Source organism: Mus musculus, chromosome 11 (assembly GCF_000001635.26).
Source record: "Mus musculus strain C57BL/6J chromosome 11, GRCm38.p6 C57BL/6J".
Lineage (NCBI taxonomy): Eukaryota > Metazoa > Chordata > Mammalia > Rodentia > Muridae > Mus > Mus musculus.
This window is the reverse complement of record NC_000077.6, coordinates 85,776,577-85,802,239: the sequence shown is the minus strand read 5'-3', so window position 1 is coordinate 85,802,239 and position 25,663 is coordinate 85,776,577. Positions and strand designations below refer to the sequence as shown.

The 25,663-nt window shown below is 49.0% G+C and overlaps 1 protein-coding gene and 1 long non-coding RNA gene across 24 annotated transcripts in view; one reads left to right on the top strand and one right to left on the bottom strand.

Moving 5' to 3' along the window:
- Positions 1 to 10,580, top strand: part of 2610027K06Rik (RIKEN cDNA 2610027K06 gene) — a 40,729-nt gene extending 30,149 nt beyond the window's left edge. Inside the window, exons 3-5 of the long non-coding RNA NR_077059.1 lie at positions 227 to 451; positions 5,956 to 6,086; positions 9,004 to 10,580. This is a non-coding gene — a long non-coding RNA (RIKEN cDNA 2610027K06 gene). The remainder of the gene's footprint in view (positions 1 to 226; positions 452 to 5,955; positions 6,087 to 9,003) is intronic.
- Bcas3 (breast carcinoma amplified sequence 3) overlaps positions 1 to 25,663 on the bottom strand; it is a 472,949-nt gene that overhangs the window by 23,819 nt on the left and 423,467 nt on the right. For all 23 annotated transcript variants that reach the window (XM_030245679.1, XM_030245680.1, XM_030245678.1 and 20 more), the window contains one exon: positions 288 to 455. In XM_030245679.1, coding sequence (XP_030101539.1) covers positions 288 to 455 — 168 coding nt within the window. The remainder of the gene's footprint in view (positions 1 to 287; positions 456 to 25,663) is intronic.

Below are 25,663 nucleotides of genomic sequence, written 5' to 3'. Positions count from 1 at the left end.
GTCTTGTGGTGTTAGGGACCATGCATGCCATGCGTGGACTCCAGTGTGGAGCTACAGCCCCAGGCCTAAAGTTGTATTTCCCCAGGTATCTATGTATGCTGCTCTAGGTAGGAGAGGGGGTTCTGCTGGGATTTCCCAGTAGCAGAGGTTTCTATAATGGGCAGCACTCAGGCTGCCTAGCCAGGGAAACATGGTTAAAAACCAACAGATGTCCTCTCCCCTCCAGCTCAATGCCAACAGGCTCCAGTCACAACCAAGTCAGGCTACAAGTCTGTTGACGCCTTTACCTGTTCCAGATCCCACAACGTCTCGGCTTGGTGACTCGGCCATGGCATCTGCAAGCCGTTCCCGGAGGCCCTCCTCTGAGTGCTCCATGGAGGACATATGCCGCAGCCCGAAGCCCTCAGGCCAGCTCCCACACACCTCCAGCAGGGTCACGCTCCGGTCAAAGGTACCTGTGATACAGGCAGGACAGACGATGTTGAGTCTGTACCTTCAGAGGGCAGGCTGTTCTCTGTCTACCCACCCTTGTGTCCTGTCATGTCCAGGGCCACTAAGTCTTTCCACCAGAAGAATGAGGGGTGTGTTCCCCAGGCACAGGAATGTGTATGATCTGAGAGTACACGCGTAGGGCTGACTGCTACATCAGAGAGTACACGTGTAAGGCTGACTGCTATATCACAGGAATGCGTATGTGAAGTCCAACAGCCTGTGACAGCGGATCAGAGTACACACGGGCCGACTGCTGCACAGTCTGAGGAGTTATGGGAGTCAGAGACTGAAAGCTAAGGCAGAGGAAAGGAACCCTCCCCGGTTCAACCCAAACAACCCTGCTTTTCTCTGACCCGATCGCTCTCCATTTACAACCCTGAATGGTTACAGGTTACAGGCGAGAGATGTAGCTCAGCTCAAGGAATGCTCTCCTAGCATGCATGAGGTCATACAGTTTCCCCCGCCAAATTCAGATATGGAGACCTGGTGGCACACCAGCACTTGGGAGGCTGAGGCCAGAGGATCAGAAGTCCAAGGTCATCTTCAGCTCTACAGTGAGGTTTAGGCTAGACTCTGATACTCTATGACACTTTAGACACTGTCTAAAATAAAAGAAGGCCTGGGAGGATGGCTCAGTGGCTAGAGCCCTTGAACTCAAGTGTAAGTACCTAGGTTTGGATCTCCAGAACTTGGGTAGGGCTGGGTGCAGTAGAGCAAGCACCTTTAATCTCAGGACTCCTACGGTGAGACAAGAGGCAGAGACAGGAGAGTTCCTAGAAACTTGTGGGCTGGCTAACATAGTGAGCAACAAAGACACTCTATATCATGCAAAGTGGAAGGTAACGACTGTCCTGTGAAATAGATGTAAGCGTGTACACACACACACACACACACACACACACACACACACACACACCCCACTACCACCACTATCAAGATCAATAATGAAGGGGATGTTTGCACAGACTAACTTAAAAGCAAAAGCCTTCCTAAGCCACTGTCCTTTATAACCTATCCCCAGCCTCATTTACAGGTGAGGCTTAGAGAGGTCAAGGGCTTAGCATAAACAGCAGGCCATGACAGACCTGGTGCCAGGACGCAGATGTGCTGATGCCTAGGTCTGGAACTCGTTCTGCTTCACTGCAGCTTGGCTCCTAGCCGTCAGGGACATAGGCATATCCGGGATACCGTTTCAAGGATGTGAGCGATACAGCTGGGTGATAGCATCTTCAACAAGGATCCTTCCTTAATCCAAACCTGGTTCCCAAGTCCCAGAAAGTACACGGCGTTCCGCTGGATGCCAAGATTAGATGTTACGTGCAAGATCACTTCAAAGACTGAATTGAAATGATTTGACTTTATTCTACGGCAAGTTCACTGAGAAATCTTATTTCATCCAGTCTCTCTTGGAAAGAGATTATGGTCATGGTCTGCTGCTTTAAGCACATACCATTTCCCTAGCGATTAGGTAACTGAATCCACTACATTTATTGAGCTTGGTTCCTGCCAGCACCAGGAAGACCAGAAAAAAATGCAAATGCCGATGTTTCCCCAAAGTTAAAAGTACACGAAACGCACACTCTTTATCAGGTCTTGTTTCTTCTCTTTGATCAGCCGTCAGAAACTATCTTTCCTTGCCGGGCAGGACTGGGCAGTGTCAGCACACACTCGCGGCCACTGACAGGTGGTAATAGAGAGGGTGCGAGCCTCGGCCCCGGCGGGCGGCCCTGCCTGTGATAACGGCCGAAGCATGGAGGTGATAACCGTTAGTAAACACTCCGACAGCCGGTGCCTCCAAACATCAGCAAAGTGGGCCTGATAATCCTGAACTCTCTGACCAGACAAAGGCCCTTGGCCGGCCCGTGGGGATTTATATGTGTGGCAAGGGTCACTGCTGGCTCCTGAATTTCATCAGGCAACTTTGGCTTTGATTTATTTCTCACCTAATTGTGAGGTAGATTCCTGGCACAGGGAGAGTGGACAGCATCTACCGATAAACCTCCTCAGGAAGGAGCCTGACTCGAGGGTGTGGTACTTGCGCTCAGCTTATCAGGTGGGCCCTTAACATGCAGAGCTGCCCTCCACTGGGCAGGGTTGGAATGGGGGGCTGAGGAACCACGCACTGGACTTGGGTGGTTGGGAATGAGTGTCACTGGATCCTCAAAGAGCCTAAGCTGAACTACAGCTATGCACTAGCAGGAGCCAAGGCCCCAGCTGACACTCCAGTGTTAGCAACAGCTCCCAGGAGTGTGTCCTCAAGAGATTAAGCTTGCAGATGTAGTCCTACTCCACTAGCTGCTTCATCCACGTCTGAGGTGGCAGCCATGACTCTTTGGGACTGACAGGAGAAGTACTCTCTACTCCTGTCTCAAGGAACGAAAACACTCAACAAGGCTCTCCTGAGGAAGCTGAGCTCCTCTATGCTCTAGTGAGAAGATCCGAGAGTCAACCTGGGGCATCTACACTTAGTAACAGCAGAAGAAAAGGTGGCCATTCTTTCTCTGTTTACCTAGCTTCCGTTCAGAGCTTGGAAGCCTAGGCAAGGAGTGACCCACTCTCCTGTCACAAGCGCAGGGTGCCTGCCTCTAGAAGGGTGTTCACACATGCTGTGTTTGCAAGTCAGGGAAGGGAGCTAGAAGTAGGGACAAGAGGACTGAAGTCAAGCAGGGGAAAAGAAAAAAAAATTCAGAAAAAAAGTTATAGCGAGAAGGGTTGGGAGAGAGGGCCCAGTCCACAGAGGGTAAAAGCCACAGCAGCGTGTACTCTTTGGTATCTTTGAGACCGGCTCTTACTGGGTAGCCCAGGCTGGTCTTGCATTAGCGACCTCAGCCTCCTATGGGATGAGGTTGTGGGGGCTGGAAACTGACCTTGGCTAGGACACTCATTCAGCTGTACTAGCTGCCTAACTCAAGGCAAGAGCCTCGGAATCCTCACCCTGCAGAGCGCAAAAGGACCAGAGCCTCAGAGCTGCGGCAAGGATTGTGCTGGTTAAAAGAAAGCACCTGGCACATGAGGGTGCCACACAGAATGGGTGTGTCTGCAGGCATGTTAATACCACGGGGTATGGCTCAGTGGCAGAGTCTTGGCATAGCATGTGGGAGGCCCTGGGTTTGATTCCCAGCACTGCAGGCTATGACAACAGTACCTGTGTTGATGGTAACAGTGCCAAGTAAGTTCACCTTTCACCACTGGAGGCAGCGCCATACATTCTGACCATCACAATGACCCCGGGTGTGGTACAGGTATTGCCTTAATTTATAGGGGAGTTGAAGCATGGGAAGCTTAAGTGACACATTTGGAGTCTGTAAATGACAGATCTGGAACACATCTCTTAATTCCTAGTGTGGAGCTTGTCCCATTAGCTCCCATAGCGCTTCTTTTAGTGGCACCTGCTGTGGAAAAGTTATATGTAAAAATCAACTCCATCTTCCCTAATGTGTGTTGAAAATACATGTTACCTTCAACCGATGCCTTTCAAAAGCCTGCACACCCCGAGACCAGTCCACGTTCCTTACAATATTGTAGTCACGGCAATGAGTCACCCTGTCTACCTGATGGCACTCAGGAGAACACAAACCAATAGATCTAGTCTCTTAACACAGGCACAGCTAAGGAGCCGAGGGCAGGGTGTGAGGGAACCCAAGAGTGCTCAGTGATGGAGCTCTCAGTGCTTTCCATTGTCCTGAGATGCTGCAGAGAGGAAACAGCCTCCCTCATCCTGCTAGGAGGAGGCCCTAAGGAGGCTCTGAGACCCTTTCCTGGGGCAGCCCTAGTCTGATGAGCCTCCCACAGTGGGATGTGAGCAGGGTTGCAGGCACGTAGGAATCAGCAGGTGCTGGGTGAAGAGGCTAAGCCCTTGGAGGATGAGGTCACTTCTGGCGCTTAGGAAACTGTCCATCTTGTCAGCATTGTTGTTTGATTAGCCCAAGACACTCCTTTGGACAGGGGATGCTTGTGTCCCATTATGGAGATAGGACTGTTTCAGGGAGCCAGGAAATGCTCACCTAGAGCAGGCTATTTGGAAAACTCAGGGTACACCGCTTAGCAACGGTGTTGGTTTAGGGCCTGGTGCTGAAGCTGTTTTCAGACTCTCTCATGCCCACTGTTCCATCTGACTCAAATCCATCAAACATTGATTAGTGTCCACTCTGATATGAGTCAAGCCTTGCTCTGAGGAATGGGGAAATAGTGTAAGGGGGAAAGGAGCTGAGTTCACAGAACTCTGGGAAGACGCAGCTACCTACATCTGAGCCAGAGAGACAAAGGGTAACTGGCTTTAATTGGTCTTCATTTGGGAAATGGTCCCTCTCGGGTTGCCTCTTCTGCTATAATTCTCGAAATCTCATTTTCTAAGGTTGGGTTCAAGTCTGACCTGCTCGGGGAGACCCTGGGCAATGACCCAAGGGGCAGTGAGCACAGAGCCCCGGAGTCTGACAGTGCAGAAGGCAACTTTATCTTTTGGAGTAGAGCTGGTGAAAGCTATGCATTTACCAATTAAAATTTGTAACTGGGTCTGAGGGTACAGCTCAGGGGTAGGATGCCTTCCCAGCTTACTTGAAGCTCTACATTCAACCCTCCACCTCCCCCACACACAGAGGAGGGGGAGACAGACATGTACCTGTAAGGGCTGGGATGTGGCTCAGTGGCAGGATGCCTGGCTAATAAATGTGAGCTACAGAGACTCTGGGGTTTGGTCTCTAGCACTGGGGGAAATTATGTTTGCATATAAAAATTATGCAAGTGATTTCAGGATGTTTAGGGATGGTTTGAAGCTCATGTGTGGACCCAGGCTAATCTGGGGAGCCAACCGATCATCCCCATCCATGTCCCCATGCTGTTTACACACTTGGCCCTCTGGATAGCTCAGAAGTTCCTAGGGGGCTTGGATTCCTCTAGGGTCCAAGGAGCCCAGACTTCACTGGTCATGCTCACTCCAACAGATCTGGGAACTGAGTGATCATGTTCATCTGGGAAAGGTGACAGTCACTTGAGTAGGGAGCCACTGGACTAAGTGCCAGAGCCTGGTCATCCGGGGCCAAGACAGGCAGAAGACAGAACTAAGATTAAAAAGAGGAGGAAGGGGTAAGATGGTAAGTGGCCGGGAAGGGAAAGCAGGCTCCTCCCCTGCTCCCTGTGCACTTAGGGGTTGATGCTGAGATTCGGAAAGCACCAGGCCTGGGGTGGTCCAGTGTCTGTAGCTCCCAGCTTGGCAGCCTGTGCTAGCCACTCTTCCCAGGTTCCTGAGTTTCATAAGCTCAGGGTGGCCTGTCCATCTATAGAACCCCCACCGGCTCTATCCCCCAGAGGACTGTGACTAATATGACTGGTTACTAGCTGTGCTGTGTCCCCAAGCATACCGTTAACAAGTCAGCGGTATGTTACCTATACCAGCGTGGCTCCTGATAGAAGGGTAGGTAGGGTGAGAGGATGTAAAGATTTCATCTTCTCCTCTTGATCCTTTAGGCTGGCTCCCAAAGAAACTCCATTCACCCGCCACACAACGTAGAAGATGGTGTTCCACGAGTTAACGGAATTGGACAGCCCATCATCAAGTGACACACAGCCATTATCCCAGGGCAACGCATCACGGACAGGTCTGTGGGATGTCGGTAAAAGCACAGCCCCCCTAGCCCCCAGCCCCATGCTTTCAGTCACCCAGAAGCATGATTCGAGCAGGGCTCATGCCTGTAGCTCCAGCACTCAGGAGGCTGAAGTAAGAGGGCTGCCATGACTTCCTGGACAGCCTAGGCTACAGAACAAAGCCTGTCTAAGTATATTATATGCATGTACTGCAATGTCCTTCTATAACCCAGTACCATGTACAATGAAGATACTTCAAGGAAGGACAACTGTTAATTGTGTGCAGTATACTTGGTAGTGATAATGAGCAGCTGTTATTAGTTTATATATCATTGCTACTTTAGAGAGCATACTTCTATTTATTAAAAAGAAGTTGACTATATAATAGTTATTGGGTTCCTCAAGCAGCAGCCTCCCATAGCTTGTGTTTACTGTATCCCCTAATTCCAAGAGATATCAGAGCTCGTGCCTGTAATCCTGGTACTTGAGAGGCTGAAGCCAGTGGTCACTGTGAACTCCAGGCCTCTCTGCGCCACATATCAAAATCCTGCCATACAACAAACAAAACCCAACCAACCGATCGACTAACCAACCAAACAAAAAAGGTGGTGGGGGGGGGGGGCAACACCAGTGAGTGGCTTGTGTGTGCTATTTTGACTTGTACCAGAAAGTAGGGTTAGGATATTCAAAGAACAAACTTCCAGACAATGAACAAATTTCTCAGCACCTACCTCTGTGACAAATGACTGCATGATCCACACACAGACAGATGTGCTACACAGCAAAGGGGCCTGGACTCCAGAGATCTGCCACGACTCGTGAATGTATGTATGACATACACATATTTTTACTCAGATTATTTTTAATGATCTATGACAATTAGTGAGCCAAGCTAATCCCATGCACAGCCACTTGATTGTGAGGTTTGGGCTATGGCCATTAGGTTATTTTGAAAAGATCTAGTCTTCCAGCTTTGGAAGTGAACTGAGAGAAAAGAAAAGAAAAACACAATATAAAACAAAACAAAGCAACCCCCCAAGCACCAGCATGGTAAAGGAACACCAGCACTAACACTGACTGCCGGGTATGTTGGTGGCGCATCTTCTTGCTTTGCACAGGTCCTTATAACTGCTGTGAGAAAGGGCGGGTTGCTGGTCAAAGGCTCATGGACCAGTGTGCCACGTGTGGCCATGTTTATGGGGTTGGGTTTGGGGTTGCTGAATTGAACACGGGAAATTACCAGGCACTGTTAAACAGTGACGGATGTACTAAGCACTTTGTGGTGAATTAACACAGCATAGTCACTAGGACAATCAAGCTATGTTTATAATTTGTAATATCAATGACAACACACATGTTAAAAGTTAGAATAGAGATTGTGAATCAAAATGTTACAACCAGAATTCCCCCATAACTTTTCTGGTTACTCTAGACAAGTCACCCAGGCCCGGTGGGTGAATGTGACCATATGAATATAAGGGAGTGACTCCCACCTAAGGGATTCCATCTGCACTAATGGCTTCAATGTCATTGTCAATATTACAGTAAGGGAGCAATGGTGAGAGGATGTCCAAGGTATCTTAGGGTAATAGCCACCAAATCTCATTTCCTACGAGGCAGATAACAACATAACCAAGCACAATGGGGCTGCAGTCATGTTCTTAACAAATTAAAGGCACACGATAAGCAGAGGACCTGGGTTCCAATGCCAATTCTTGTTACTTTCTCACTTTGTGACCTGGGGGAAGTCATCTCCCCAGTGGCAGCGACCTTGGTAGCTTCACCTACTGCAGATTCACCTTCCCAAATACATGTCCAGCTGCAGACTCTAGAGGTGACCTTATTTAGAAAGAATATCTTTGTGCTGGGGAGATGGCTCAGTGGGAAGAACATTTGCCATGCAAATAATACACTGTAGGGTTCTGAGCTTGGTTTGGGCTCCCAGAGCCCGGGTAAGAAGCTGCACACATTTGCAATTCCTACAGGAAGAAAGGGGAGACAGAGCTAGGAGAATGGAGGACAACTCATGGGCCAGGTAGTCTGGCTCAGCCTCAACATGATGGAGAGTGAGGACAGACAGATATCTGAGCAGACACACATACACTCCCCACACTTCTCAGATGAGAAGACAAGTGGTGTGAGGAGCAGTCTTGAGGCGGGCGGTACCATATCAGCCTCTGGCCGGGAACCTCTGCACTGAAGATGACTGCTGACGTGTGAGGTGCACAGGAGCCTTGGACGGGGAGTCAGAGCACATGGGTGGGTATGTGTACCCCACTTCACTGAGACTATCTGCCTGGGGCTCAAAAGGCAGGTGAAGTGGCTCCAATGAAGGCCATGTCTCTCACATCCAATGGTCATCCACACCTGAGGGTGGGAACAGAAATTCCCAAGTCTTTTAGTTATATTTAAAGGCAGGCCTCACGATGCAGCCCTGGCTTGCCTGGAACTCACTGGCCTTAAACTGACAGAGAACCAACCAACTGCCTCTGCCTCCCGAGTGCTGGGATTTTAAAAGTGTGCACCACCACACCCGACAGCTTCCTAAAGTTTTAAATAAATAAATAAATAAATAAAGAAGTAAGTAAGCAAACAGAACTCGGGACTGAGGCTACAAATGGCTCAGGGATTGGGAGCACAGGCTGCTTTTCCACAGGACGTATGTCCACGCTCCAGTACCTACATGGTGGCTCGCAATTGTCCGTAACTATACTTTCAGGGGTTCTGGTCTTCTGAGAATACCTTGGAACATGAAAATGTGTGCTTGTGTGGAGGGGTGGGGGGTGGGACACACACATAATTAAAACAATATGAATTAACAAATAATAAAAACGTAAGACAAATGTTAAGCACGTTTGCCTCTGGGTAGGTTGGGTTATAGGAGATCCTTTTGCTATTTGCTTTCCACCGTCTTACATGTGTTTCCTATAGTTTTTATAATCAGGGGAAGAATGGTTGAAGAGAGAATGGGCCTGAGAAACGCATACAGGCTGGGCCAGGAGGCTGCTAAGCACTGGAGGGAGCCTGGACCTGCCCAGCTGGCTCCCTGGTAGTTCCTGCACAGGGCTTGCCTCAGTGGGAGGCAGGTGAGCTCGCAGCTCCGTGGCTGACTCTTCTCCCAGTGGCCACGGCTGGCTGCACGCAATGTTGACTCACCCCTGTGTACACACATTATTTCTCTTTAAAGTGTGTCAGGAATGTGAACCAACTTGCACTGAAAGATGGCGAAAACTGTTCTACCTTTGAACAAACTTCATATGCCAGGTCAGGAAGCGCCAGCACAACCCTGGAAGGAGTCCCATCCCCCCACCTCAATCCTCTGTATGTTCAGGCACAGCTACCAAGGAACCATCCTTCGATGACCAGCCAGGGACATGGGCCCTTTACACATCACTAGGTCACTTACCAGAGCCCCTGTTGTCTGCCTGTGGGTCTGAGTAAGGCCCCAACACAGGCAGTTCCCATGGCTCTATAGTCACACAGTCTGGGGCTGCAGAGAACAGGAGAGCTCTGCAGACCAGGCAGTTGCTGGCCGGAAGCAATGATCTCCGTAGCTAGATTGCAAAGGCACCATTTCCTCCTGTATGCTCTGGTCTGCTGCTGAGATCTCGGGTCAGTGTCCACCATGCGCCATGTCACATGTTCCTATGTAGCAAGGCTGAACTCTCTGCTATGCCGACTTAGGAACCTAGCAACTCCCTGGATGGAAAAACTTCTCAGAACTATGTATTCCCAGGACAGCAAGTATCCATGCTGGTTTCCCTAGGACAGTTCGCATAGCAAAGAATAAGGTCTGGGATCAGAGGGGTATCAAATGAAGAGAACAGACATTCACTGAGCCTGTTGTGGGACAGATACAGGCAGTTGCTTTATGTAGACTGTCTCTCAATCAGAGGTTGCCCACAGCTGAGACCGACTTCCAATTTACAGACTGAAGAGCGGAGGCAGAGAGAGGCAGAAGGTAATGGCGTGAGGGTACGGCCAGGATTCTGGCTCCAGGTCCACCCAGAGCCAAAGCCTGTGCTTTTCCCCACTAAGACCTTTGATTGGATTCAGTTTGGGTGAGACCGGAGCATACCCACTAAAAATACAGCTGTGACATACAGCTGCAGTGCCAGCAAGGGGCTTGATTTCCTCTTTGGGCAACAAGCATTTCCCACTGAGCCACACCCCTAGAGTTTTCAAACTACTCCAGAGTTTGAAAGTGGTTCTTGCAGCCGGGCACTGGGAGTATGATTTCTGTTCCCTACAGCAAAGCTGATGTGAAGTGCTCAGCTGGGAACTCTGAGGTCAAACCTGGAGCTGAGAAGTCTTCTGCTTGCAAACTCAAGGATGATGTTTTAAAACCATCAGTATCAGCAGGGAAAGATGCTTGCTGTCAAGCCTGATAAACGGAGTTCAATGCCCACATGGTAGAAGGAAAGCATCCACTTCTATTAATTGGCCTCTGACCTCTACATAAGCATTCCATGGCACTCCCCCAACTCCCAAATAAAAATGTTAAAAAGAAAAAGGTTTTTACGACAACTTCATGTGTGAAGCCAATATACACAGACACAGTGGCTTGTCCTTTAGGGCTGTACTTGACTGTTGACTCTCTTTTCTGAGAACCCTCACTTCCTCAGGTGAGAAGTCTTTATTTCCTCAGTATGCCAAGGGTGTTTGCAGGCCTGGCTTTGCAAGGCCTGGTTGCTGCCTGACCTGAATGGTTTTCAAAGGCCTGGGAGGGACAGCGGGCAAACTGGCTGCTGAAATGGAGGGAAGGTCACTTGCTCCTGTAAGCTTGCAGCAAGCAGTGTTTGTGAAAAGGAAGGGAGAAACCTGTCCTGCAGGAAGGGGCAGGTCCTGGATGCTGCTGAAGGTACTAGAGTTGACTGGTTTGAGGCCCAGCCATTCTTTAATTACACTAATCTTAATAATTACCTAACTATAAGACAGACTTTAAAAATTGTGTTCTCAGCTAGATTTTATGGCGCATGCCTGTGACCCCAGCAGACAGATCTCTGTGAGTTTGAGGACAGCATGGTCTACATAGTGAGTTTCAGGCTAGTCAGGATTATGCAGCGAGACCCTGCCAACAAAACAAACGATTTTCTTTTGAACCTGGGTTTTGGTCTGTTGATCAGGCTGGCCTTAGATCTCCTGGGCTCAAGTAATCCTCCTGCCTCAGACTTTCACATACCCTCGCAAACCAGCATTACTTTTGTCTGCAGTGTGGTCAGCTGTCCCCTTCCACCTGCCATCTGAACCCATAGATGTTCTCCCTCTTAGGTGAAGAGCTGAAGCAAACCTGGCATTAGGGATGAGGTTTAGCTGGGAAAGTGCATGCCTTGATTGCAAGAAGCCCTGAGAGTGATCCCCGCCCTGCATAGACCGGGCTCAGTGGCCATGCCTGTGACCCTAGGGGCTGGGATGCAGAGCAGGAGGATCAAGCGTTTGAGCTCATCCTTGCTACACAGGGAATTTTAGAGTTTGAGGCTAGTCTTGGCCAAAGATTCTGTTTCAAAACAAAAAAGCAAGTGAGCAAGCAACAGGAACAGCAGCAAGGGAAGCAGATTCTGAGTGGCAGTGAAGGGTTTTGGAGGAAGAAGGTCTGGCCTGGTCTGCTATCCACATGCCAGGTGCAGTATATTAGAGCAGCTCTTTGCTTCTGAGACTGCAAAGGGGTGGTACCAGGGCCTGTGCAGAGATAACCACAGGCAGCTCTGTTTGCACAGATGGGTGTTCCCCGGGGCTGGGGTGACTGGGGCAGAAAGTGGGGACAGAGTAGGTGAGAGGTGTCTGGAACCAATGCTGCTCACAACAGCTCACACTCTGACATAATAACTTCACCTGGACTACAGAATCACTGCTGCTTCCTCCACAGGCCGACCCTGCTGACAGCTCCACTTTACACATTAGGATACTAAGGTTCTCACCTACCATGGCAGTTCAGAAATCACCTGTGAGGCTCCCAGTGGCCACCTGAGGTAGGCAGAAGTTGGATCACTGGGTAGACTGATGACTGACAGGTACTTGCTTGGACCCTTGTCTTACAGGGACTTTGCTGACAGCCTCACCTCTTGGTCTTGGTAACATACGGGTATGGCATGGGGCTCAGCCTGGGATTTCTTGAATTATCACACAAGCAGTGTTCCAGGCCCTTCCGTGCTTGAAACGGCTAGTACCTGGGAACTGTCATTTCCTGTCCTGACATGTCAAAGCTTTCTGGCTGGTCACACTGACTCAGCCAGCGAGGCATGGAAGCCAAGGAAGGTGTACGGAAAAGCTGGCAACCCTCAAGCCTGTGCCCTTCCCCGAGCCTTTCCCAGGCCTGGGGAGAGAGACAGGAAGCTGTCTTCAGTTCCCACCTCAGGCCTGGGGAAGCTCAGGGAATTGAAGGGTGGGGCGGGATCTAGGATGAAGAACTCAGGTCTTGGGCTGCCCACCTTTGCTATTTGGTGTGTGCTCCATCCACTGCTGAGGGATCTATGGTGGTTGGAGGTTGGTTAGATAAGTTTCAAGCCAGGCATGGAGGTGATTGATTATCTGTAATTCTGGCAGTTTGGAGGCAGAAATGGGGGAGGACTGTATGTCTGAGGCCAGCCTAGGCTACAAAGTGAGATCTGTGGTCGAAACCAACCAACAACCAACCAACAACCAAACAACCAACCAAACAACCAAACACCCTCTGGGGTAAAGAGGGAAGAACCACCTCAGATCCTACCCAGGTTTACTGCACACGAACCTGCATCTCAAAAGGTCTCTGGGACAGAGGCTGGGTACGTAGCCTAGTAGAGGGTTTGCCTGGCACGCAAGGAGTCCTACCCTGGGTTGAATCCTCAGCATCACATAAACTAGGTGTGATAACACAGACCTGTAAGCCTAGCATCTGGGAGGTAGAGGCAGGAGGACCGGAAGTCCAAGGTCAATCTTGGCTACATGGTGATTTTGAGGCGAGCCACGGCTATATGAGTTCCTGTCTTCAGAAAAATAAAAATACTTCCAGGGCACCCAGCACACACAAAAACTGGAGAGTCACTGCATATCTCACCATAGCCTGGTTTTCCCATAAAGTAATTGCCAGCTGTTGGTCTTAGGGTCGGTCTGGTTCTCAGAACTCTTAAAAACAAGGCCTATGTTAGGGATGGGGCATGGGCTGAGACAGAAGCAGGACAGGTATGTTTGTCTTGAGAGCAGACCTGGGTCTGTCCCGTTGGCCGCTCTCAATGGGTCTCCCTTCCCGTCCTCCCCACTCTATGCTCAGGTTCAACTTCTGGCTCCCTGTCGCAGCTTGCCCTCGGTGTTGAGTCTTAACCCAGGTTTCAGGGACCTCAATTAACACTCTCTTTAGGCAAACCAGGGAACTTCCAGCCTTGTGCTCCAGTATAGGCTTCGGATAGGGCTCCTGGGCTGTCTGTGCACACACACAGGGCAAGCCAAGGCTCCTGTCATTTCTTTTCCTTCTCAGGCCTTCTTGCTTAGAGGGGAGACTTTAGTAACCCCAGCTAATACTCACAGGCCTGTTGAGAGCCTTTTAAAAAGTTTACTTCATTAGTAAGTGTGAAAAATGCCCAAACTACAGTGTGAACCTGGTTATGATTTCCCCGGGGCCCATTCGCCTCACGGGTGCCAAGTTTGATGTCTGTGGGTAAAGAGATTTTTTTTTTTTAGGCCAGAGCCTGCCCCTGCCCCCAACTGCTTCCCCTCACTTCTATCCCATGGAGGCCAATCAGGATGTTATTCATATTCCTCTCTAAGAGGCCAGTTCAAAAAGGCCAGAAGACACCCCCTCCCATTCCTTGTTAAAAAAAATGCCACGGGGCTGGTGAGATGGGCTCAGTGGGTAAGAGCACCCGACTGCTCTTCCAAAGGTCCGGAGTTCAAATCCCAGCAACCACATGGTGGCTCATAACCATCTGTAACAAGATCTGACTCCCTCTTCTGGTGCATCTGAAGACAGCTACAGTGTACTTACATATAATAAATAAATAAATCTTAAAAAAAAACCCTCATCATTCTTTTAAAAAAAAAATGCCAGTTCCCCCATGAGGAGGAAGCAACATATTTTGTTTTTGCTACATCTAGGCAAAGATCAGATTTATAGTCAGCCCAGAATGACTGTTGGTACATGTAGCTACCTATCTATCTTTTCATCTTTGGATCTGAGGTATGCCATGGTTTAGAGGAAGAACAGATTCTTCCGTAAGGAGAGGGCACCAAGGCATCCCAGGAGGGGCCTGGAGACCTCATGCTACTCTATCGGACACAGGCCTGCCATCTAACTGGGAATGAGGGGGGACAGATGGGTGAAGGAATTAACTTCCTGCATGCATTTGAGTTTTAGAAATGCCGTTAGGGTTAAAAGCTACTAAAATAGCTTCCTGCTATCCCTTGGCCTGAGGGGAGAGAAGCATGTAAAAGTGTGTCTGTAGTAGAAATACTCCACCACTGGCTCAATGAACCTGCAAACTCACCCCCACCTTCCTTGGCCAGCCATTAATTCCTTCCAGGCAGCCCTTTAGGAGGCCTGGCACCAGCACTGGAGTCCTGATGCCGGAGGCAGCTCCCTCTCCTCAGGATGCACAGTGTGGGAACATCCCTGTCTGCCCAGCCCTGCTTTGGAGCCTGCCCTTGGGGCTTATGGAGCCTTTGGATCTGGCTAGAACCACTTCTCTTCACTGGGCACCCTCTTAGACCTTGCCTCTGAAGCCACCGGGGTGGAGGTGGATCCTCTGCGGAGATGAGAGATGGTGATGAGGCCACAGGCGTGCTGCTCTGCACAGTCCTCGGGTCAAGACAGGAGGAAAAGGGGGAATGCTAATCTTATGGGACCTGGTGTAGACTAGCCTCCTGGAACCTTTGATTTCTCCGCTGGGTAAAAAGAACAATAATGCTAGTTATTCATAAGTCTAAATCACACTGACATTTAAGTGCACGTGTATGCTACGGAACCTTCAAGACTATCATGGTTATCGGAGTGTAGCAGGCTAGGTGGCCTTAGGCTCATTCTTGAGTCAGTCCATTCGAGCTTCTTTGACACACAAGGAATACACTTGGCTGCTCCTTAGACTCTCTTTGTTCTTTATTTTTGAGAGGGTCTCACTAAGTAGCTCAGGCTGTCCTCCAATTCACCAATCCGCCTGCCTCAGCCTCTCAGGGGCAGGAATTACAGGCATATGATCCTGGAAACCCTCACATCTCATTAGGGGTACACTCCTGAGTTTTCTATTCCATAGGTCCAGTCTTCCCCATATATTAAAATAAGTAAAACTTATGCCTCTGTGCATCTTGGAAGGGTAAGATTCCAGTTGTTTGGAAAGGATTATTTAGCCCAACTATTAAAAATACATGGCAGTATATGAACTTTACAAATTGCAGTTCCAAACACTGGGCACATCTTCCAGGCTGTTTACCTATTTATTTTCGAGATGTCCTCTTGCTTTGCATTACAAGCTTGTCTGAAATCCACTCTGTAGCCCCTGGCTATGAAGATCCTCCAGTTCTTGCCTCTGGGTGCTACGATTACAGTGTGAGCTGGCCCTCTGAACCACCTCTAGGCCTAGTAAAGACAAAGGCTTTATTTACACAGGAGTCCTGAGAGTGTATGAATCAGGCATACTTCATGAACTCACCACTAGGGACACTGAGCACATTAGGCCTCAAACATGTAAACAAAATGAGCCTGGGTTTTCCATGGCAACAACCCAAAAGTGTCCTTTGTCTACATATGGTACTTCTTCTGCACTTCTCTTACAGTTAGTTTCTAAACATATGGTGCCTTGGTTTTGAAATGCTGGATCATGTTCAGATTTGTTGCTCCAAAGACAAAGTGGACAAGCAGACTGTCTACAGCAGAGGGCAGTGAGAGACACCAGCCCAGGCCAGTCAGTACTGTGCCATCTCTGCTGTACTCCTGAATGTCTCCTCTCTCCGGAACTCTCATGCAGGTCAGCAGCTGAGCATGTCCGTCTCCAGGTGTCTAAGGGACTCACAACACCAGCCCCATCAGGTACACTGGTCCAGGCCATGAGAAGTATCCATAACTTGGAGGAGATCCACCATTGGAAAGGTCAGGTGGTGTCTGTGTGTACACTGGAGAGCAGGAGTGACCTGGGTGCTTGACAGGAGCCCCAGGTTACTGTAAAATGACCCTAGTTCAGGGCATCTTTCCTAGACTTCCTTAAAGAGAAAAGCCAAGCCACAGGGCATGGTGATGTATGACTGCAATCCCAGCACTTGGGAGGCAGAGGCAGAAAGATCAGGAATACATGCTGATCCTTAGCTACATAGTGAATTTGAGGCCATTGTGGGCCACACAAGATTTTGTACAATAGAAAGAAAATCCAAGATAGGAAGAAAAAAAAAAAATCACTGAGGCTAGAAAAGCCCGTGGGTGTTTGTTCACAGTCACGGCAGCTTAGGGGACAATGGGGTCCCTTGAGGAGCTGCATACTATAGAGAAAAGCAGGCTTTATCGGGGGTCCTGTGAACTACCCCACCTTTCTTCTGTGCCATCTGGCTCTCTTCTCCTCTCTCACTGCCCTTAAGCCTCTGTAAAGCCTTGTTTCTGCGATTCTAGGGACCCGCACTTGTATGGCTAATACAGCAACTAGGAGACATCAGAGTTCCCTAGGGGAGAGACTTGTGGGCATGTCTGTGAAGGAATGTGTAGGCTTGCTGACTGAGGTGATAAGACCCGCCTTAAGTGTGGGTAGCCTAACGCCAGCCTTCACTGAGCTGGTTCCTGACTATGGATGCAGAGTGACCAGCTGCTTCATGCTCCTGCCTCTGCCTTTCTTACTATGATGGACCTTGGAGCTGTGTGTCAAAATGAATCTTTCTTTCCTTAAGTTGATTCTGTCAGGCATTTTGCCGGAGCAGTAAGAAAAGCAATTACTATGGATCTCTTCTCTTTCCCCTCTGACACTTTTCCTGGATGAGCTCCTCGGCCGTTATGTCACAACAACAATCACTTACATGCCAGAGACTTCCCAAACTGTCTCATGAGCTTCTCCTTCAGGCTCCAAGTACATCCCTGTAGGAGCAAATGCCTTCCTGTCAATGCCCACAGGCACCTCCAACCTGGAGGCCTCAGGGCAGTTTCACCATTGCCCTTCCCCCTTGGGTGACTGGCAGTGTTCTCCTCACTGTCCCCACTGGCTTGTCCCTTCCTGTTTAGGCTCTCTTGAATCTATCTCTTACTCTCCACAGCCCTGGCCTTGATCGCTGGTCCTCACTGGAATCATTTTAAGCCAGCCTCCTGCTGCGTTCATATGGTTCCCTCCAGTCTCTTCCTTCAGCAACAGCAGCGACCTTTTCTGTGATGCAAATCTGAACACTTTGCTCATCGGTCCTTAGGAAGAAGGCCTCGCAGAATAGCCACCACCTTACCCCACTGGCTCTCCAAACTCTACCTCTTCCTTGCCTCTGCATCTGGAATGTTCTTCCCTGACCAAGTCCTATCCATTCTTGATAACCTGGATGGACACAGGCTTTCCAACAGCCCCCTAGCACCATAGCCTCGATTTCTACTTTGTACCATAGATCAATCAGTGTAAACACCGAAGGTGCCTAGTGGGATGCTGATAAGGATTTTTATAAAAGTCACAGATTAGGAACAGGAGCAAGAACCATAAAATAGTTTCTGCTCCATCCTTCCCAGGAGATTATGAGTCCCTGAAGGGCAACATCTGTTCGTTCTTTCTTTTTTTAGGACTGTGCCTCCCATGCAGGCTTGTTTCCTGGCAGCTGGCAGAGGGAGAACAAGGAAGAAATCAAGGTTGTCACCCTGAAGAAGAGGGTAAGAGCATTGTGACACCAGGATCCAAATAGTTAGCATGTGAAGATCAGCCTTATAGAGAAGGAAACAGCTTTGACTGTTTGTTTGTGTGGCTTGAGACAGCACACAGTGAGGAGACTAGAGCCGGTGAGTTTCAGATCAGTGTGAGAGGGGGTGCCAGGTGAGCAGATGGGCGGCCCCTGCAGCTTCAAGACTCAGTCCCAGCATCAGCTCCTTAGGAAGTCTTTCTGGGGGCCCCACGCAGCATGGTCATACCTACTGCTCTCTCTGTGGCACAAGTTGGGTTCGGGGAATGATCTACTTGACTTCAGTTCTGTAGACCCTGGCAGAGCATTCCAGGAAATGGTGAGTGGGCTTCCCGGTCCCTTGTTCTATCACTTATGAATCGTGTAACTAGAACAAGTTCCTTACCTCGCAGGGCTCGCTTTTGTCATCTATAAAATGGGAATAGCAAAATATACGAGAGCTTAGATACATGGGCTCAGAAAAGTGTCTGGAATCTAGTAAATATTTCACTGTGCCCCTCCTCGTTGGTCTGCATGGTAACCTGTGACACTCCTCTGTCTCAGGTCTGCAGAGACTGGACTCAGAGGCCAAGCCTATGGGCATTTCAGACAATTTTCTCCATAGGCATTAAACAGAACTTTTCTCCCTGGTTTTTCAATTACACTAAAATGATCCATCAATCAAAGGACTTGCTTTTCCAAGGGAATATAAATGCACTGTGAATTACACCACCTCTTCCTGAGGGATGGTCTGCCAATCAGGAGAGATCAGTGCTTACATCTGCAAGGGACCAGTGCTTCCCTTCTTTGCCACTGGCCTTGGTAGACCTTCTAAGTCAGTCTCTGACTTCAGAGAGGACTATGGTACCTCCACTACAGTCACCTCCTCAACCATCCTTGACAACTGCCAGGGAAGTGTGATGCTCAGGTGCAGGGCTAACTTTGGCTTCAACTGGTGAGATGCTCAGTAGGGAAAGGCGCTTGCTGCCAAGCCTGATGCCCTGAGTTTGAGCCCTGGAACTTGCATGGCATGAAGAGAGAACTGGCTCCTAGGAGTTCTTCTCCGACAATGTGGTGTGTGGTGCATGTGCTTGTTTGCTGTCACATCTACAGTACATGCTCACAATTAGTAAAGTGCAATAAAAAGCAATGAACTTGACCATGAAACCCACATGCTAATGCCTGTCACGTCCACACCAGCAGGCCATTTACCTGGATCTTGACATGTGCAATCGGAACACTTAGTTATTGTAAGTTCAGAAATCCCACATTTTCTCATGGAACTTCCTACTGGTCCAGCTCTGTTGCTTCCTTACTCTTAGTAATAAGACTGTCTGACCTCACTGAACTAGCTAGCTCCTAGAGCCCTCCCCTAAATCCACTGGTTTTCTCTTTTTGACAGTTTTTCAATCTGTGCTGGCTAGTTTTATGTCAACTTGACACAAGCTAGAATCACTGGAGAAGAGGGAATCTTAATTGAGAGAATGCCTCCATAAGACTGGGCTGTAGCAAGCTTGTAGGGCATTTTCTTTCTCTTTCTTTCTCTTTCTTTCTTTCTTTCTTCCTTCCTTCCTTCCTTCCTTCCTTCCTTTCTTTCTTTCTTTCTTTCTTTCTTTCTTTCTTTCTGTTTTTTTGAGACAAGGTTTCTCTGTGTAGCCCTGGCTGGCCTCGAAAGGAAGGCCTGGCCCACTGACATTGGGGCCAGCCATGGGCAGGTGGTCCTGGGTTCTATAAGAAAGCAAACTGAGTAAGCCATGGGGAGCAAGCTGCATCAGCTCCTGCCTCCAGGTTCCTGCCATGTTTGAGCTCCTGTTCTGACTTCCTTCAGTATGAACAGAAGTGTAAGCCTAATCAACTCCTTCCTCCCCAAGTTGTTTTGGTCATGGTGTTTTCAACATAGCAATAACCTTAACTATATCCCAGAGTTCAGGCCTTATGAGGAAGCACTGGAACCACCTGGTTGCATCCTTTCCCCCTCGTGGTGTGTTTGCCTTGCCTGGGGTTTGCCATCCAACCACACATTCCCACACTGCTCAGCTCCAGGGCTCCAGGGCTCCAGGGCTCCAGGGCTCCAGGGCTCCAGGGCTCCAGGGCTCCAGGGCTCCAGGGCTCCAGGGCTCCAGGACTCCAGGGCTGTGAGGCAGGAAAGCTGCACTTGGGTCAACCGGCACCATGAGAAATTTATCAGCTGGACCCTGCTTGCTCCCAACCTTTATTTAGTCCTTCCATTTGTTTCTGGCCAGTTCCCTCCTGTATTTCCCCCCTCTTTCCAAGGCCCCCAAACCTGTCACTGCTCTCTCTTCATTCTTGGCAGATGACCTACTAACTAACTGCCTTTGGGATTTCTTTTCTAGTTCTTTTAAAGATTCAGAAGTCTGTGCATCTTAAAAGCGACTCAATGTAGGAGTGACAAACCCAGAACACAGCCCATGAACAATCTCCCAGCAACCAACTGGGCATGACGGAGTCACCTCTGATGATGATGAGGAGGTGGGGGAAGGAGGCAGGGCACCACAGGGCTTCTCTGCCTGCTTCTTCTTCCCACTGAACATGCTCTGCAGAGGTTTGGGTTTTGCCCTTGTCACTTTTGTTCTATATCAAATAGCGGGTGCTGTGTGAAGCCAAGTGGCATTCTAAGATGGTGACAATAATGGCAGCAGGCAAGCCCCTGACCTAGGCAGAGGGTTCATAATCCAGTTTACCCTGAGTCTTCTCTAAATGAGAAGGGATAGACTAGCCATGGCTTCTGAAAGGGGTCTAAGAGTGTATGTGTTCAGTTTATGAGAAAATACCCATACTGGGTGGCAAACACGAGATTGGAGTGACAGCCCATCTTGGCCATGGCCACTAGCTTTGTTGGTAACATGGGCCCTGGAACTCCACCAGACTCATCTTTCATACTCTTTGCCTTTTGGTAAGCCCCCAAAACACCGTGCTTCCTTCCACCTTGGACCTTACAGCTCCTCAGAGCTCTCCTTTTGATCTCAGGCAAACAGTTGCTTCTGGGAGGCCATCTCTGACTGACCGCATTTGGGTTAGGTCAGGTGTGCATGTCAGCGAACACAGTCTGCTGGCCCCGCTGGCCCCACTGGCCCCGCTGGCCCCGCTGGCTTAGCTTCTCTTCTAGAACATCAGCCTCACGAAAGCAGAGAGATCACCTAGCATGTTCTCTGCCGTAGCCCCAAAACTTAGCAGCTGCTGCCTTTCATGTCTGGGTGTCGGTCTCAGAGAATTAGTTTCCACATGTCAATAAAACAATCATATACATGCACAGAGGGAAGAAAGTCTCAGTGAGGTCACAACTGAGCCCGAGAGAGTTGCAGAATCACACTTGGTGTCACATGTATGGCTGCGGCTCTCGGCACAGGAGCTTGAAGGAAGCAGCAGCTGGTAAGCGGCTGGGCTTTTTTAACCATCAGAGGATGATCAGTGCAGGTGAGCAGGCTCCTCTAAGTGGAGAAGGCTCGCTGGCTTCACTAGGTTTATGATAGAGAGGCTCCTTGGGAGGGTCCTCTAGGCTTCACCAAAAAGTTCATTTGGATTGGAGCTTTGTGCCATTCCTCAGTTTCCTCTACTTGCCCCCTAGGCTTCCAGCTCAGGTCACCTTAGCAAGGGACCTTACTACTGACTCTTGCCCAAGCCCAGGCAGGGTTTTCTCCCCACACACATTTCAACTGGCCAACTGCATATGTGCCTGCATCCAAGCCGGGGCAGAATGACCTCACTCCTGCACCCAGGTACCCCAGAGCCCCAGACCTTATGGAAGGGGAAGGATTGGGGTGGGGTGGTCTGGAGAGGTGTTCGTGGAGGCTGAGCTGAACACACACACTGACACAGATTCACTTCTTTTTCTAGGCAGAACGCCCAACTGGCACTGTTTTTAGAGGAATTAAGCAGCTTTTGACTTAGACAGAGGATAATCACAAGTTCCTGGAGGATAATGCCGAGAAGGGAATCTGTCAGGGGAGACATCTGATCACACTCAGAACCAGGAGTGTGGAATGTTAGTGCTCTTGTAGCCATTTGCTGGGCACAACCTCTGCATGTGCCTGCACAACTGGTACTCTGTTTTGTTTTTATTTTGTAGCACAGGCTAGCCTTAAACTCCTGGTGACTCCCCTACCTCAGCTCTAAAGTGCTTCGATTGTAGGCATGAGCTACCATAATTGCCTTTAATTAGTACTTCTTGTACTCTATAATTACTTTTAGTTACTAGTACTAGTGATTAGTAATAACTACTAGTTATTACTATTATAGCAGTACTATGGATTGAGACAGAGACTTGCCCAGCGTTCTACCACTGAGATACAGCTTGAGGCCCCTCTGCCTGTACCGCTCACGTGGGGCTATCCGTCAGCTGGGGAGCTTTCCTAATTGTTTGTTTTGTAGTTGGAGACAGGGTAGTGCTGTGTAGCACAGGCTTTGCTTGTCTCGAGCTTGGGAGCCCTCTCTCTCAGCCTTTTAAGAGTTGGTATTCCAGGTGTGCACTTTCATATCCAGGGAGCTTTTCAAATCTATGGGCTAGAGCACAATCAGGATTAGGTTTAAGCCTGGGGCTCTGGCACCCAAGTCTGTAAAAGGCTCAGCAGGTGCTTCTCTCTGTCACCTGAAACCAGGCCCAGATCTCAGTCCTGTTAAGTTGGGGCATCACTGTCTTGGTTCATTAGTACACAGGGACAGGGGCAATCCTGTAAATGTCTATCTGAGGCCACCATGGCACCATATACAATGGTGGGTTCAATAGAAAGGGCTCATTCTGCTGGTCTGAATGGCATTTCCTAGAAACATTACCATCCCTAGCCTGTAGAGCACTATGAAAGCCCTGGCTAGTGTGCCAGGAAGAATCACAGAGGCCATGCTGGCCTATATATTGAGTACAGCCAGGGCTTTCATAGAGAGACCTTGTCTCAAAGCAATCATCATCAACAACAATTTTGACCCCAATTTGACCCTCATGTTGTGAGATTATACCACCTACTACCACTCCTAGCTAGGGTCTAGTTCCCCACCTCGGTGACCTCTCCACTGATGCACTAGGCCCCGCCCACTATGCACTAGGCTATCAATATACTAGTATCCTTTCCATTAATAAAAAGAAAGAGACTCTCTAGACCCAATTTCCACGTCCTCTAGCCACTGCCTCATGTCTCTTCTGCCTCTAATGAAAATTTGAAAGAAAAAGCTGGCCTTGATGTCTAAGATTTCTTTTTCTTTTCCCTTTTTCGCTTTGAATCCGTTCCAACCAGGTTTTTGCCTTTACCTCTCTTGAATCTACTCTTCCTAAGTCACTGATTGCTATGTTTTTTAAATCCCCCCAGCAGTTTCTCACCTGATTGGGTGTATTAGCAGGTCACGTGTGCATCTAAAAGTGGACTCCTTGCTAGGATTCGACATTTACCCACTACTCCTCCAATCCACACCTACCTCATTACCTATCACTTATTTCTTCTCTATGCCTGTAGCACCTCCTATTCCCAGGCAGCCTTCTATTCAAGGATAAAGAGGTTCGATCTGTTTTACTTCCGTGGTCAGCCCAAACTGGGTATAGTCAGAGTATAGTGCATCAGTGGAATGGTCAGCACGGTGGGGAAAGGGGCACAGTTCTCTGATACAGACTTCAAATCCCTTTTCCCCTCCTTGTCCCTTCCTATTCTTGGTGAAGTCGTGGTCTAAGCCCTCAGCTGAAAGTGAGAATGGTCGAGAGGTCAGAGATGCCAATCTTCAGGTGCTAAGATTCCCAAGTTCCCATGACAAGCTTTGGTCAGGGCGACACGGTATCAAAAATCCACAGGTGTTTGAGCTACATGAGTAAAGTGCAATGACAGTCAGGAAGATGAGACATTTATAACAACAAACAAACAAACAAGAAACCTAACATTACACAAAAGAGGAAGAATCTGAATGCCCAGGACTCTGAGACCCTGTAGACTGTCTCTCCCATCACGTCTTCTGATGTGACCCAGTGTCCGGTTCTTACTCACTGAGCCCCAGCCTTTCCTTCACTGGCTTCTTAGGGTACCCTAGGGATGGAAGATGGGTGGACACCAGGAGTGTGGCAGTAAGCCAGACCAAGGGCAAAGGGGTAACTGCCACCATTGGAGTGTGGGCTCAGGCCAAGTACTAGGATGCCTAGCTGATGCAAGTTCTTCAGAACGACTGCACCAGGAGGCAGTGCACAAAAGCACACAAGGAAATGGGAGAGTCAGACCAGCTTTTGCAATGTTCTGTTTGGAGATCAAGATATTAGACTCTGGCTGGAACTGTGGTGTGAAGAGGCCCGGTGGTAGAGACAAGGGTTTGTTCTTTTGCTAAGGGCCCTAGTCAGCCTTCCCATTCTGAAGACTGATAATGGTGCACAGCTTTGTCAATGTCCCAGAGGAAAAATGTACCCTTCCTGGGGAAGGAAAAAGTCATAAATCAGGATGTGGATGGCTGGTGCCATGCCCGCCCCCCTCTAGGCCCCCTTTGCCAGGGCTATGGTGATGGTAGCCTCCTACTCTGGGAAGAGCCTTCGCCTTTAGCCTGGGTGGAGTCCAACTCAGCTCAGCGAGCCCTACCTCCACTCAGCCAACAATGCTAGAGAAACATCTGCTACCCCTAACCTTCTCCTTCCCCAAAGAAATGATTAAAAAGTTAAAGAAACACTTCCATATGGAAGACTCCGATCCCAACAGGTCACCACAAGATACTTCAAACACAATAAAACAGGAAGAGCTAAAAAAAAAAAAAAGGCAGAGAGAACCCACATGATCTTTTCTATAAGAAAAAAGAACAAAATAAAGCGCTGGGTAACTTTACACAGTTCAGAACACCATTTGGCAGTTAAGTATGTCCTTAATCTGCCCAATTTGCTTATTACAGTCAAGGTTTAAAGGAACGAGAGCCTTGGCCAAAAATGCTGCACTAACTTTTATTCCTAAAGTAAACTCACAAAGTGAATTAACTTGCTCATCTGAAATACTTCAAAGTTGAAAGTGCTCATGTCCCCTCCCCAGCATGCCCCTGACAGAGACTGTCCTAGGAAACACAGAGTCCTTTTAACATCAGAACCACTCAAGTGGATTGATGGGTATTCATCCAACATCCACTTACTGGAGGCCCCTGTAATAAGCGGGATCCAGGGCTGGTCGTTGTGGTACCACATCAAGGGTGACTCTCGGCCTAGCTTTGAGGGGCTAAGACATGGGGAAGACACTGTGGTTCCCAGGTCAAAAACTCAGACCAAACATATAAGCAGAGTTTGAGTGCAGGAGGGGAGAGGCCGCCCGGAGCCAGACCTGGCTGACTCAGTCTTAGTTCTGAACCAGCTAAGGACTGAAGCCGGTACATTACATCATCTCCAGTTCCCCATGGGCATTCTGACAGCTGTGAACTTTAATCCCAATCTCTCTCTCTCTCTCTCTCTCTCTCTCTCTCTCTCTCTCTCTCTCTCTCTCTCTCTCTCTCTGTCTTTAGAAATGTGTGGCATATGTAACACGCTTATCATAAACACTGTGGACATTTTAAAACCAAAGGGGGCAGGGAGAGATTGGATCATCAAGAACTTTTAAGGAACGAGCAAAAAAGAAGAAAACGAAAAGAAAGACGGCACCTCCCCCCAGATCTCAGCTGTCTTCACCCTAGAAGTAATGGTAGTCTTCTTCAGAGAGGAAGCAGTTCACACAGAGCCTGTGGAATCAAAGGCCAGTGGGGAGTCTGTCAAGAATTGGCAGAGAGATGGCTAGGGGGAAGTCCTGGGGCAGTGGCATTCCATGGGCAGAGGTGAGCCTCCCATCCTGGAGGCTGAAAGCTGACTTCTCTGGCC